Source organism: Alosa pseudoharengus, unplaced genomic scaffold (assembly GCF_046254945.1).
Source record: "Alosa pseudoharengus isolate Yale_2024_CS ecotype anadromous, Long Island Sound unplaced genomic scaffold, YU_APseudo_1.1 YU_APseudo_1.1_scf_3, whole genome shotgun sequence".
Taxonomy (NCBI): Eukaryota; Metazoa; Chordata; class Actinopteri; order Clupeiformes; family Clupeidae; genus Alosa; species Alosa pseudoharengus.
The window spans coordinates 47,351,906-47,367,372 of record NW_027468718.1 but is presented as its reverse complement, the minus strand read 5'-3'; the positions used below and the strand labels follow the sequence as shown (position 1 = coordinate 47,367,372).

General features: G+C 47.3%; 1 protein-coding gene across 3 annotated transcripts in view; it reads right to left on the bottom strand.

Annotated features, from left to right (window-relative positions):
- Positions 1-397: 397 nt before the first annotated feature.
- raph1a (Ras association (RalGDS/AF-6) and pleckstrin homology domains 1a) overlaps positions 398-15,467 on the bottom strand; it is a 170,507-nt gene continuing 155,437 nt past the window's right edge. For 2 of the 3 annotated variants that reach the window (XM_076264494.1, XM_076264495.1), the window contains 8 exons: positions 14,236-14,357; positions 13,334-13,399; positions 12,977-13,120; positions 11,046-11,156; positions 9,773-9,871; positions 9,286-9,406; positions 5,295-5,437; positions 398-2,858 (listed from right to left, as the gene is read on the bottom strand). In XM_076264494.1, coding sequence (XP_076120609.1) covers positions 399-2,858; positions 5,295-5,437; positions 9,286-9,406; positions 9,773-9,871; positions 11,046-11,156; positions 12,977-13,120; positions 13,334-13,399; positions 14,236-14,357 — 3,266 coding nt within the window. In that variant the 3' untranslated portion in view covers position 398. The remainder of the gene's footprint in view (positions 2,859-5,294; positions 5,438-9,285; positions 9,407-9,772; positions 9,872-11,045; positions 11,157-12,976; positions 13,121-13,333; positions 13,400-14,235; positions 14,358-15,467) is intronic. The other variant, XM_076264496.1, reaches the window with a different exon arrangement.

Genomic DNA, 15,467 nt, shown 5'->3' with positions numbered 1-15,467 from the left:
CATAATATTGCAGAGAGGGTTTTTTATCCTTTAAGATCATGACTCGTATAACTGCCTATCTTTGAATGCGAAGCAGCACTAACACTTGCGCAGAAGCTTATACAGTTGCTGGGATTGGCTTGCCATGGGTTATATTTTCTTTTTTTTCTTTTTTCCTTCCTTCCATTCTGCATTTTTTTCTTATGAACTGTAATGTTGTTATAATCTGAGGATTATGAGGAGTTTGTTTTTTTTTTTTTTTTTTTTTCATAGTCATTTACAGAGACAAACAGTTGCACTGTGGAGTGGTAAGGGGGGGTGGGTGGGCGATTTAAGTCCAACAGGATTGTCCGACACCCCAACATCTGTTTGCCCACACAACCCCCCCCCCCCCCCCAACCCCTTTAAGAGCACCAGTCCTACCATTCCCCCGTGAGTTTGGTGTTCTGGTCCCGTTTCGGGGGTGGGGGTTTAGGCCCCTTGCGTAACGTTGCATAGCCTGAGATGTTGCCAGACATGTAGCCTCCACCACCTCCGCCCCCCTTGCGGGGGTGGTCCAGCATGAGTTCTGGGGGCGGGGGCGGCAGGGCCATGTCGTCCATGGTGGCCACAGGCTCCAGCTTGGAGGAGATGCGGGAGGAAGTGAGCGAGCTCTGCCGCGTGATGGACTTCCTCTTCAGGGTCCGGTTCAGGTCCTCCAGGAAGTTGGGCTGGAAGTTGGTGAGTGGCACGGCCTTCGGGGAGGTGGGGGGGACATGGGAGGAGGGCGGGGGTACAGCAGCGGGGACCGGGGCAAAGGGCTGCAGGGGCATTGGCTGCGGGGGCATTGGCTGCGGGGGCATTGGCTGCAGGGGCATTGGCTGCGGGGGCATTGGCTGCGGGGGCATTGGCTGCAGGGGCATTGGCTGCAGGGGCATTGGCTGCGGGGGTGGCGAGAGCGCCAGTGGCTCGGGGGGCCCGCTGCTGCGCCGGTGCATTGTGGGAGGTGGAGTCTTCTTGAGGGACTGGGACTTCCAGGAGGTGGTGGTGTTGGCCGTGTTGGGATGGTGGTGGTGATGGTGCTGTGGCGGGTGGTGCATCTGGGGCTGGGGGTTCACCACGGCAACCCTGGGGGCGCCCGTGTTCATCTCCACAGGGAGCGGAGGAGGCGGCAGCAGCTCAGAGTCCGGCGGCGGCGGTGGGAAATAGTCGTACTCCGGAGGCGGCGGGAATTCCGAACCGGACTGCCGGTACTGACCCGGACCGGGCGACTTCCCCTGCAGTGCCAGCGCCAGAGGCAGGTTGGCCAGGTTGATCTTGCCGGGCGGCTTGGGCGTCGCGCGCGGCTCCTTGGAGGGGGACCCCGAGGCGGACGCCGGGGTGGACAGGGAGCTCGAGCCGGACGCCGGGGCCGCCGGGCTGGGCTGGGCGAAGATGCTGACCAGATCCTCCACCTTCTTGGACTCCTGGTACTCCACGGAGGAGTTGGAGCGGATGCTAGAGTTCCTCTGGGGCGTTGGCGGAGGCCGCTTGCTCCCTGTTGACCCCGTGGAGGAGTTGGAGGAGGTGGACGGCGACTTCTTAATAGGCGAGGCGCCACCAGTCGCTGACTTGCCCGAGGGGATCGGAGGAGGAATGGGCGTGGGGTCAAGCGGTGGCGGCGGGGGCAGGGGGAAGTCCAGGGTGCTCTCTGGGGGTGGTGGGGGAAACTCGGGCGACTGCGCCGGCTGCCACTTGGGCTTGGCCTTGACCACGGGCGGGGAGAGTGGGCTGCCGTACTGCGGAACGGCACCGGGGAACTGATTGACAATCTGCTTGACCAGCGAGGAACCCAGTGGGGTCGGAGACAGGGGCCCGGCGGGAGCGGTCAGCGGCGGTGCCTTGGCGGGGAAGCTGTGCTGCTTGGGCAGGGTCGGGGGCGGCTGGTTCGGGCTGTGCGCTGCGGACAGGCTCTGTTGCCTCTTCATCATCGGCGTGGGCGACACGGGGGACACCAGCGAGCCGGCCGGCCGCAGGGACGCCTGTGAGGGGAACCCCCCAGCGAAGGTTTTGGGAGGGGCCAGAGGCGGACCTGCGGTCAACGGGGGAGACACGGCCGGGGGAGGAGGGGGGGGAGGGGAGTCCAGGTCGTCCACGGGAGGGGAGAAGTCGTAGGTCATGTTGGGGAACTTCTGCGCCAGGAACTGCTGCAGGCCGTTGGCGGTCAGCGCGGGATACTTGGCGGCCTGCTCGGGGGGCGGCGGCATGATGCCGTTGGCCTGCAGGTGCATCTGGGGATGAGGGGGCAGCACGTGGTGGCCCTGCGGCGGAGGGGGCACGAACTCGGGTACTCCCTGCACCCCGGGACTGGGCGGCCCCATCTTCAGCACCGCCATGGCGGACCCAGGGGCAGGCATGGGGGGAGGAGGGGGAGGAGGGGGAGGAGGTGGCTGCTGTTGGGCCATGCTGACCATCTGGGGCTTGATGGACTGTGGTGGGGGTGCAGGAGGCATCATCTGCTGTTGCATCATGGGTATTTGCTGCTGCTGCTGTTGCATCATGGCTATCTGCTGCTGCTGCTGTTGCATGCTGGCCAGCTGCTGCTGCTGCTGTTGCATGCTGGCCAGCTGCTGCTGCTTGTACTGGCGTTCGGCCTGGGAGCCGGCGGAGCTCTGTAGCCGGGCCAGGGTGCTGTACTTGGTGAAGGTGGTGGGGGGCGAGTGGTAGGCCTGGCTGGCCAGCGCGGGGGGTGGAGGCGGGGGAGGGGGAGGGGAGGGTGGCGACGGGGAGGACTGGGGCGACTCCACTGTGCCACTGCCGCTGTAGCTGCTACGGGTGTGCGAGTGGGGCAGAGTGTGGTGGTGGTGGGACAGCGGGGGCAACTGGAGGGGGTAGGAGGCCCGGGCCGGCTCCACCCTCACCTGCACACACAAACAAACAAACAAACAGGAAGTGAGTTTATCATCCTCATCATCATCATCATCTCGAGAATGTTAATGGCTGCCCAAATGCATGAGGGCCATGTGAGAGCCTTGGTAAACCTCTTAGAAGGAACAAACAAACAAAGAATCAATCAAAACAACAAACAAACAGCAGGTGGTTTATAATTGTTGTTGTTGTTGTTGTTGTTGTTGTCCAAATGCAGAGAGCTGAGAGATGAACGCTGCAGTGAGCAGCAAGAGCTGAAAGGGCAGATCCAGACAGGGAGAGAAGCCACACAGGAGCTGAATGAGCTGAGGCAAAGTCCCTCCACTCGGTAGCCATCTTGGTAATGCACTTTGGCCAGTTACTGGGCAGCTTATTTTCCTATTCAAGTGAAGGGGGGCCATACAGGAAGGGAGGTCAGTGTTCAGGAGGTCCTGTTCCTGAGGGAGGTACTACCAAGCCAGGCCATGTCCAAGTAGGTGGTTTAGTAGCAAACGTAGGTGAGATAACCCAGAGAAAGTTGTAAATAGTCACCATAATAAATTACACAGATTATAAAACCATGATTTAAAAGACATCAGGGGCATTTCAACTCATCTAACTCCTGTTGTTAACACCACACACTGATCCTCAGAAGACCCAGGTTCTCTGATTTGGTCATCATCATTCATCACCAGCTGATTATTGGGCTGGTTCTGGCCCAGATGTGTCTGGGACCCGGCAGATTCTAAGTACCGGTATGTGATTTAGTGGCAAACCTGAGTAAGCCAACTCAGAGTAAGAGAAAAACCTGAGTACGCTAACTCTGAATAAGAGGAAAACCTGAGTAAGCCAACTCTGAGTAAGAGAAAAACCTGAGTACGCCAACTCTGAGTAAGAGAAAAACCTGAGTACGCTAACTCTGAATAAGAGAAAAAACTGAGTAAGCTAACTCTGAGTAGGAGGCAAACCTGAGTAAGTTAACTCGGAGTAAGTTAACTTGGTTCAGTGGCAAACCTGAGTAAGTTATAGGACTCTATCATTCTATCAGGATTGTTCCTAACTATAACACTGCCAGATCTTTTCTAGACTGTGGGCTCTAGATGTTTTGTCTAGCAACACCAGAGATTCATGTTCAAACAACTTTGTTATTCACCAATCACATTCTCAGTGCAGTAAGTACTTCTGACTATCATAACAACATTCTACAACATCATAACAACATTCTACAACATCATAACAACATTCTAGGTTAATGACCATCACCCACCCAAACACCAGTGCTACCGGGATGCTGTAAGTTGTTAATGCTAACACACACACACACACATACCATTACCATTCACCTGGAGTGATCCCTTCAATATGCACCTGACTGCATTCTTGGTTAAAACTGGGCAACCCAACCAAACCTGTGTGTTAAACACACACACACACACACACACACACACACAGGGCCCCTAACCTCACTCCCCACCCGCACAGAGAGGCCTGATGGCCTTGCGACTCCTGGCTTTGGATCCCTATGGGGAGGAGAGAGTGGAGAGGGGGAGGAGAGAGTGGGAGGAGAGAGTGGAGAGGAGAGGGGGAGGAGAGAGTGGAGAAACAGAGGAGAGATGAAGGGAGCACAAGCAAGATGGAGACAGAGCGAGCAGGCAAGCAGTCTTCTACTGGAGCTACAGCGTACTACGCCTAGAGCAGCAACACCACGCACTTTTGCATACTCATTTACTCTCCCACACACACTTTTGCATACTCATTTACTCTCTCACACACACTTATACATACTCATTTACTCTCCCACACACACTTTTGCATACTCATTTACTCTCTCACACACACTTTTACATACTCATTTACTCTCCCACACACACTTTTGCATACTCATTTACTCTCTCACACACACTTTTGCATACTCATTTACTCTCTCACACACACTTTTACATACTCATTTACTCTCTCACACACACTTTTACATACTCATTTACTCTCTCACACACACTTTTACATACTCATTTACTCTCTCACACACTTCTCAAACACAACTCTTCCACATCCATCTCATATTACTACCCTCTCTACAAATTCTACAATTCAGACTACAACAACTCTTGCTATTACTACCACTAGTGGTACTACTACTACTACAACTACTACACATACTATTCCTACTACTAAAATCAGTCATGGAAAAAGAATCATGCAAAGGTACGACAGTAGAGCATCATGGGAGTGAAGCAAAGGATGATGGACAAGCATGATGGACACAGCTGGAGATGGGCATGTGCAGAGAGTGTGTCGAGAGTGTGAGAGTGATGGTGGAGAGTGAAGGATGGTGTGTGTGTGGGAGATGGATGGGGTGAGTGGTGTGTGTGTGTGGGAGATGGATGGGATAAGTGGTGTGTGTGTGTGTGGGGTGATGGATGGGGGGGGTGGGGTGGGGGTGGGGGCACCTTGGTGGTCTCCTCTATCTGGTTGCCTCTTTTCCAGGCCTCAGAGAAGATGGAGCTGACGGCACTCTGAGAACGTACATGACCAGACGAGGTGCCCTCTGACACGCCGCTGTCCGACTGGCTCGAGTGGTTGGACTGGGACTCTGCAGGGAGAGAGAGAGAGAGAGAGAGAGAGATTAGTGTAATTCTCATATACTAGAGCATGCTAATACTAATACTAATGTGGTTCAGGTCTGGTGTGGATATGACGCAATTCAATTAAATTCAGTTCAGGTTTCTCCTGTTCTTCCAAAGCAGTGATATTTGGGATATGTTTACAAATATATCAAATTACTGATGTCTTTGAATCATATCTGAGGTACTACCCGATTACCCATCTGAAGGAGGTGAAAAATATCAGGTATCAGACCAGAGGGGTATTCCAGAAAGGAGGTTTAACAAACACTGAGATAAAACTTAACCTCTGGGTTGTCTGAACCTGTGGCGACTAAACCCGAGCTGTCGGTTCCAAAACACCGGTTACCAGTTAGTTCAATCAACCCTGTGTTAGATAACCTAGAGTTGTGCGCGTTCACGGCGAACTTATAAAGGCATCATCTACTGAGAGTCGAAACCATGAGTGAAACCGGCGAAAGGAAGAGCACCGTATTTTTCAGAGGCTGAGTAGTCAAATCTTACGAGGAGGAGAGAACTGTAATAACAAAAAAAGAGCAATTCTTAAGCGCCTGCGTCCGAGACCTTGCTTGGCAGAGAATAGCCTAACTGACCGTGTAAATGCGTATGTTTAAGATAGCCTATTTAATGTCAAAAGCACAATTAAATAATTCACTGGACATCACGTATTGTATTGACTGCTTTCAATGATGCTTTCTTAAACTAGCCTACCTTGTCACAGATTGAGTGGGCCATAGAATTCTTTGAGAATTCTAGGGTTCTGCAGCTGTGGGCCAAGTTAAACTTTTGCGCTCCATCATCGGAAGGGTGAATGTCGGAAGGCATGGGTAGCCTATTGGACACATTTCGGTGCACATTTGGAAAATTTAATAAGTGATGCTGACCTGCCAGTTGGTGAATACACTTTAATGATCCTCGTGGGTTTGTGTCTCGTGCGAATGAAGTTGCGCAGGAACTGCTTTAGCGCAAGGCAAACTTTACGCACCGACCGACAGCTTGCCGATATGCTCTGCGTCTCCAACACTACAAAAACTCCCAGTCTTAGAGCGTGTGTAGCCTATTAAAAAAATATTTTATCCCAAATGCCATCAGCATTCTTAACCAAACTTAGTGACAACATGCATACCCGGCTGAGCTGTACAGCTTTATTTAAACTTATTTATTAATTTTCTATAGGCTATGTTTCCCCTTTTTTGTACTATACTTGTTTTAATTATATCTTCAATGTGTCTGAGATGTTGTTTGTCCATCTGTCTGGTGAGCCAAACACAAATGTCCACTATGGTGTAGGCTAGCTAGCCTACATTAAAGATTTATTTTATTCTATTCTAATCCACCATGCGTAATGTAGAGATGGAGAATGCTTTTCAAGTAGCCTATATTTAGGATTCAGCTGAAAAACTCTAGCGCTCTTGAAAAACTCGTTTGGAAAAGAATGGATAGGCTATCATGTGATGTCGTGGTCTTATCGCACTCTCACGGTGAATTGCACGGATGAATATTACATGATTTTGTGCTTCTTTGTCAATCGGACCTTCGTCAAAATGAAACGCCATTGTGTGACAAGTGTAAAAATAGCGGCCGGATTAAACATGCACTAAACATAATTGAACATAACCTGAACAAAACCTACCCCCTACCAGGTTAAGTTCAGAGCCTATGTTACCATAGTTACTTACATAGCCTGATCATTTTTGAGCTTTCTGGAACTGAAATCCCAGGTTTACCGTTTACTCTGGGTTTACATACCCAGTTCAGTTCAGAGCCTATGTTACCATAGTTACTTACATAGCCTGATAATTTTTGAGCTTTCTGGAACTGAAATCCCATGTTTACCGCTAACTCTGGGTTAACATACCCAGTTAAGCCAGTAAACCTGCTTTCTGGAATACCCTGGTCCTTGTTTAAGGGCTGTTCACACCAAGAGCGATAACTATAGACCCTTTCAGTCTGTTCCTAAATGGTTTCAGGTTGAAAAGTTCAAAACCAACATAGATACGTTGAAATTAATCAGACTTTATCATAATGCTCTACAAAATGTCGGCATTAAAACTTTTCTTTTTTTGACCCCAAGTCACCATTACTTCAATACTGTTTTCTGACACCAGAAATACCTTAGGAACACACATGTTTTTTTTATGCAGTTGACAGGGCCTATAATGATAATGGCAAAAAATATCACTAATATGAATGGCAATGTCCACTAAAACTATAACGATAACATTTAACTTTTCTTTAGCAGAGGTGTAAAATTCTGGCTTCAGAATGTAAAAGTCCTACCATCTATTGGTTCTACAAATGTACTAATGTTCCACTAATCAGTTCATCTACCTGGCTAATTAGAATCAGCTGGTTTGGTGAATGGTTGGAGCAAATATGCGGCAAGACTTTTAATTTCTGAAGCCGGACTTTTACACCTCATTGGTTCATTAGTAGTCTGATACACACCGCATATCCCAAAACCATAGTTGCTAACTAAGTTAGCAACTTTGTTAGTTGCAATGCAATTTCCCATTGCCAACCAACTAAGTTGCTAACAGGTTAGTCTCTATGGTTTTGGGAAACGCGGCCCTGTGCGGCATCTCTGCAGCTGTAGCAGCGTCCTGCACCCTCACAGCCTCAGTGGCCCACCCGTTAATCCTCCTCATTCACCAGCGAGCGCAGCTCAGCACAGTAAAGCCCAGAGTTACTCATGCCCAGGCCACGTCTAATTTAATGCAATCTCTTAGATGGCCAAGAAAACACAGAGTTATTTTAACAATTATATCTCTAGCTCAAATCATCGTCTTACATCATTGTTGATGTAATTTCCAGACAGAATAAACCTATTGGTCAAATGACAAATGCACAATGAAATAAAACATTGGCATGGGTATAAATAATTTGGGATTTAAGTGTTTTCTAAACCACATGATGCTAATGGTGTTGATTTAAAAGCCCTGATAAAGTGATATTACAATAAGAACAGATAACGTTTCATCTCTAGTCTCGACATTTCACCATAAGCCTCAGTGTTATTACGAGTCCCAATAAGAGCAGATAACTTTACATCTCAACGCTTCACTCGGCACCCTTAACTCTGCGTATCTGATCCGTGGGGTTTGGCATGTTTGTGCTGTGTTGTAATCCAGCCGTTGGTGGTTAACCAGCATGGGGTGTTAAATACCCAGAGAGGCTCAGTGTTAAATAGCATGTCTAAGTCCTGAGGTATGCGTCCCAGTGTTAAGTATCATGTGTAACCCCTGAGGGAGGTGTCTAGTTGTTTATGTCCTGAGATCAGGGAGTGCACGTTAGACCAGCAGACGTGACTTTGCTGAATTAGTTATGTATAAATTCTTACAGAATCCATCATTTTACAGAGTATAATCTTACAGTGTTTTGTGTATTCGATTGAGTTTCCCTGGATTTAAAGCAAAAGATCTCTTCACCAGATTCAGTGCAGCAAATCTCTTCCTCGGAATCAATGTAATAATCTACCAGACCTTAAACCAGCTCCATCAAGCACAAGTTTTGAATGTAAGTAAATACCAGTGTGACCACAGACAAGGTTATAGATCATGTAGGGGGCATTTCACAGACCACACCAGACTATTGAAATCATGGGGCCACCTCAGGTGTGTGTGTTCAGGTGTGTGTGTGCATGTGTGTGTGTGTGTGTGTGTCTATTGTGGAATGTCTCTTTGTATGTGCGTTGTGTGTGTGTGTGTTTGTGTGTGTGCGTGAAACATACAGTATGATGTGTGTGTGTGTGTGTGAAAACATATGATGTGTGTGTGTGTGTGTGTGTGTGTGTGTGTGACATGGCCCTGTGCGTTACCTGGCAGGCTGGAGGAGCTGGAGCCGGACTTGATACTGGAGCTGGACAGGGAGGACCAGTCGTATGCCGCCTCAGTCCTCTTCATGGCCTCCTGGTAGTTCACATATAGCTGCTTCCCATACTACACACACACACACACACACACACACACACACACACACACACGCGCGCACACGCACACGCACACACACACGCACACGCACACGCACACACACACACACACACACACACGCATATTTCATGGCACCAGACATACACACAGAGAAAAAAAACACATTTCACAACACCAATCAGAAATGCATGATATGGATCTTATTAAACATTGATCATCCAGTTATGCATTCCTTTATGTCCACTTTTACAGTCCATACTCTGTATCTTATGGACCCTGTTATGTTGTAGTCACCATACACTATCAGACCATCTTCTCCATTGATAAAATAAAAAAACAATTCTGGTAAACTAATGAGTTATCCTTTTCCGTTACCTTGGCGATGCGAATCCCATTCACCCATTGGTGCAGAGTCCTGACGTCATCACAGCACAGATACTTGATGTACTGAGACTTCTTCTGAATCTGAGGATGCTGCAGCGAGGAGATTGGAGCAGAGACAGAGAAATATCAGAACAAATTCAATGATCTCAGGATCAACTGTAAGAGATGACTGCAGGCAAAAACCTTCTGGGTGCTTCAGTAGACTGTCCATGGAAACCATCTGAGCAATGACAAAAATACAGACTGCATACATGAAATGTATGTCCACATGAGCTACTCCCCTGCTGCTAAGACCTGAAATATACTGTAATTCTGCAGTTCAGTACAAGGCCACCAGATGGTGCCAGTGAACCATCCCATGCTTGGTGCATCAGCACAGGGGAGGAGTAGCAAAGCAGGTCAGATCAGCAGAGCAGCCAAGCCTGACTAATACTGGACTAATTGGGCTTGTGATTTGGGTTGTGTCAAAACACTTCTCACTCCCACTCTCCTGCTCTCTCCCTTTCTCCCTTTCTGCATCATCCTTTCTCTATCCCCCTCTCTTTCTCCCTCTCTCCATCTCTCTCTGCACCGATAAGGCCTGGCTTCTGGCTTCACTCTAACCCTGCTGGTGATATGCAGGCATCACACTACATACTACCTTCACTAATACACTACACACAACCTTCACTGATGCACTACACACAACCTTCACTAATACACTACACACAACCTTCACTGATGCACTACACACAACCTTCACTGATGCACTACACACAACCTTCACTGATGCACTACACACAAACTTCACTAATACACTACACACAACCTTCACTAATACACTACACACAACCTTCACTGATGCACTACACACAACCTGCACTGATGCACTACACACAACCTTCACTAATACACTACACACAACCTTCACTAATACACTACACACAACCTTCACTAATGCACTATGCACAACCTTCACTGATGCACTACACACAAACTTAACTAATGCACTATACACAACCTTCACTAATACACTACACACAACCTCCCAGATGCTGAAGAATGAGCTAGCATCGCTGATGGAGTATCACTCAGTTCAATAATCCCCCTGAACTAAGCCACTGTTGACTGAGAATGATGAGAACTGGCAATGACACCATTTGAGTAATAAACAGACAGATCTGTAGGTGAGCCCATGATGGCTGATACTGTCACAGTGGAACCACAAGCCACTGCGGACACAAACATCCTGTGTGTGTGTGTGTGTGTGTGTCTGTGTTCTCACCTTAAGCACCAGGCAGTAATCAGTAGGGGCCTTGTACTTGCTGTGGTAGTCCAGACCATAGTACACGTTCACATGCTCCAGCTGCAGGAAGCACACCAGGTCTCTCGACGTCTACAGAACACACATCCACAACACATTAACACACACACACACACACACACCTAAAATGTCTGTCTGTTTGTCTGTGTGTGTGTGTGAAAAAGCACATTTAAATTGGTCCAAGGAAGACTGACAATATTCCACCACTAGGGGGAGCTCTCTACAAGGGAGAAAGAAACGGGGAGAGAATGACAGAGGGACAGATGAGAGAGTCAGAGAGAGCCTGTATGTTTACACACTTCAGAATGAGTGTGCATCTGTGCAATAACACTTCCGAATCAGAATGAGTATGCATCTGTGCAATAACACTTCAGAATGAGTGTGCATCTGTGCAATAACACTTCAGAATGAGTGTGCATCTGTGTAATAATAATAGTTCAGAATGAGTATGCATCTGTGTAATAACACTTCCGAATCAGAATGAGTATGCATCTGTGCAATAACACTTCAGAATGAGTGTGCATCTGTGTAATAATAATAGTTCAGAATGAGTATGCATCTGTGTAATAATAATAGTTCAGAATGAGTATGCATCTGTGTAATAATAATAGTTCAGAATGAGTATGCATCTGTGCAATAACACTTCAGAATGAGTATGCATCTGTGCAATAACACTGACGTTCATGTGTAGACTGCATTCGTTAGCTTAAAATCTTTCCTGAGATGAGAACCAAATTCACCTAACCAAAATATTGGGTGGAACAAACAATGTCTGTGTGTGTGTGTGTGTGTGTGTGTGATACTGCTCCTCTGTTCAAGTATTCACAGGCAAACACACACACATACATAAACACACTTCCACCCACCTGGAACCACACACAAATACAGGAAATGCAGCAGCAGAGATGCACTGTTTGGGCATATGATATAAACATGGCATCTGGCCTGTAGACTAACCCCCCCCCCACCCACCCACACACACACACACACACACCATACGCCCGCACGCACACACACCATGCCTGAGAGGGGTTATAGTGGTGTGTGTCTGCAGCCCTGCTAATCAGCTTGCATATGTGGGCACTGAGAATGGATAAGGACCATATTGAAGAGTGCGCTTTTCAAGTCATTTGCATAGTTTAACAAAGGCTTAAATGGCTTACTGTGTGTGTGTGTGTGTGTGTGTGTGTGTTAGTGGGCCACAGATGTACAGAGGGATTAAAAAGGAGGCTTGTGACAATAAGAGTGTTTAAGTTTCATTAGAGCATTGTAGTGGGACCAGTGTCTGTGTGTGTGTGTGTGTGTGTGTGTGTTAAGAAGATATTACTTTATACAGCATCAGATTACCGCTAGCTTGTGAAAATAAGGCGGGTATATGAAGAGAGCTGTTTAGTGGCATTAATGGGTCTCGTATGTGCTGGACTTAGGGGCTTGGTACACTACACACACACAAACACCACCTTCTGCTTTATTGGGTCTTTCTTAGCATAATCCTACATACCATGCCTTGGACATACGACAATGGGACACCAACCCCATATCACACACACACACATACACATACACACACACACACAATTAAACATTTATCCCCTGTTTTTGTAGGAACATCCATGATGCATTGCACACAATCTTTGGTCATGGGCTTTGGTGTGTGTGTGTGTGTAAGAGAGAGAGTATTGGGTACATCATTTTAAAGGGTATTCACCTGGACTTATGTAGGTTATCATGAACAGCATTAAGTATTAACAATGCACTCAAGTTTGAGGCTTTGACTGGGTGCATTTGATGTACGCATCACATACGTGTGGCTGGGTTCGGGTACTGTACACATATGTGTGTGTGTGTGTGTATCTGTGCGTGTGTATCTGTGCGTGTGTGTGTGTACTGACCTTGGCTTTCCCTTTTGGCACATAGTAGATCCCGGAGGCTCGGAGCAGGAAGTATCTCTTCTTCCACGACTTCTTCCCATCCTCTTTCAGCCACAACACACCCTCGATCTCAGGCACAGAGATGGAGCTTCCCCCGAAACACTCCTACACACACACACACACACAGAAAACAGATGGTTACATTTACTAAGATGAATGTGTGCATAAAACACACAAATATACAAATAAAACATTAAATTCACACAGATGCACTAAGGTATATAATTTGTGTGTGTGTGTATGTGTGTGTGTGTGTGTATGTGTATGTGTGTGTGTGTGTGTGTGTGTGTGTAAAAAAGAGTGTACTCTTTCCTTTACCTCAAGGAGAGCCTCTTTGTTCCTGTCAGCCATCTCACACGTCTCCTTCCGCCCCAACAAGTAGTTCTGCCAAATATCACAAGAGAAGGGCAGGTCGTCAGAGACAGAACAGATTGGCCCACACACACGCACGCGCACACGCACACACACTCCAAACAATAACAGATGATGCAAAACAAGTGTCATAGCGGAGGATGTGTTCACTGAGTGAACACAACATGATGCACTGAGCTGCAGCAGATACATAAATCACACATAGGACACACACACACACACACACACACACACCTCTACAGGCAGGAAACACAGAGAGGTGGAGAGAGACAAAAATGCTTTTCTCTTTCTTTAATGATGAATAGAATATCTCCTTTCACTGTATCTAAATTAATAATCACAGTGATGCCTCATACACACACACACACACTGATAAAGAGAGAGATACTCCACTCTGGTTAGGAAGGGTGTGTGTGTGTGTGTGTCTGGGGGATAACAGGGTATCCAGACAGCCCCTCCACCTTCCAGACTTACACAACATCAATTATTCAGACAGTCTCTCTCTTTCAACGCACACACACACACCTGACCTACATACTTCCTACACACTCAAACACACAAAACGCAGTGTGACCAGTGTGGCTGGAGTGTGTGTGTGTGTGTGTGTGTGTGTGTCATGTGTAAGAGATGGAGATAATGAGAGAGATGGAGTGTGCGTGTCTAGAGCACTGAAATAAAATAATAAATAAAAGCTCACTACGTTTGGATTACGTAAACATTCTGCCTGAAGTATCTTCAGGTCAATGTGCAACTTTGGCAGAGCCGTGTGTGTGTGTGTGTGTGTGTTATCATGGTGTCTGAAATAATTTGCTAAAAGAGTACGAGTATGTCTGAGTGTGTGCTCTCACCTGGGGGTTCTTGAAGAGGGCATATTTCTCGATGCGCTCGATGAACATGAGTTTGTTCTGGCTGTCCCGTGTCCAGTTTAGCAGGTTCTCCACAAGGTTCTCGTGGTCCTCAAAGATGCGCTCTGGAAGAGAACCCACCTGAACAGGTCAGAACTCACGCAAACAACACCTCACAGAATGTCACGAGGTCTGACCCTCCGACCCCTCCGCTACGCCAGCACCTCTCTGACATCACAGTCCATATCATATGACCGTGGAATACTAACAGGCCTTAAAGTAAGGACTATTTCTGTGCCTGAAGTTATCAAAAACGTTTGAATCCATTATATATGTAATGATCTATGTTTACATGACTTCAGACACAGAGCCTAAGAGTGTTAAGCCCTGTATTAACACAGAGTGTTACGCCCTGTATTCACACAGAGTGTTAAAGGAGAATTCCGGTGTGATATTGACCTAAAGTGTGTTGAAACATGATACCGAGTGTGAACGTATGTCTCATAGCCCATCTCGGCTTGTCCCCTGCACTCCAAAATCTGGCGCTAGTTAGCCGATGCTAACAATGGTGGTGCTCCGGCATCGGCCTAGCCATGCAAATAAATCACTGTTTTACACCATTTACGAGGCTCAATGTATCTCCACACTTCATTGGTAGACTTCCAAGGGCCCTGACATTTAAAAACGAGACACTGAGAACTTTGAAAAAGCACTGGTAGTTTACTTACAAGACGATTTATACAGACAGGTCCTTCACGAAGTTTAGCGTTTGCAGCCATCTTGAATTTAGTCACGATAAGTCGAGCGACGAGTAAGAATGAACAGGTATGATAAGGGATCAGATTCCAAAAATAATTCTGTGGAAATGCATGGATTCCAGTTTCTTCCAGTAGCAGCAACTGGAATCCATGCATTTCCACGGAATTATTTTTGGAATCTGATCCCTTATCATACCTGTTCATAGAAAAAAACTAAATGAGAAAGAAATTGAGAAACAGATAAGTTCATTTCTGAGGACGTATAAAGCTAAGAGTTAAACCCAGCAGGCCCTGGTCTTTTAGAACTGGCATGGCACCTTTAATGGAGAGGCATGAAAGCCAACCTTCAGTCACACTCAGCAATGGATTCCGGATATTGTGTGTGTGTGTGTGTGTGTGTGTGTGTGTGTGTGTGTGTGTGTGTGTGTGTGTGTGTGTGTGTGTGTGTGTGTGTGTGTGCTTAGTTCTCTGTGTGGA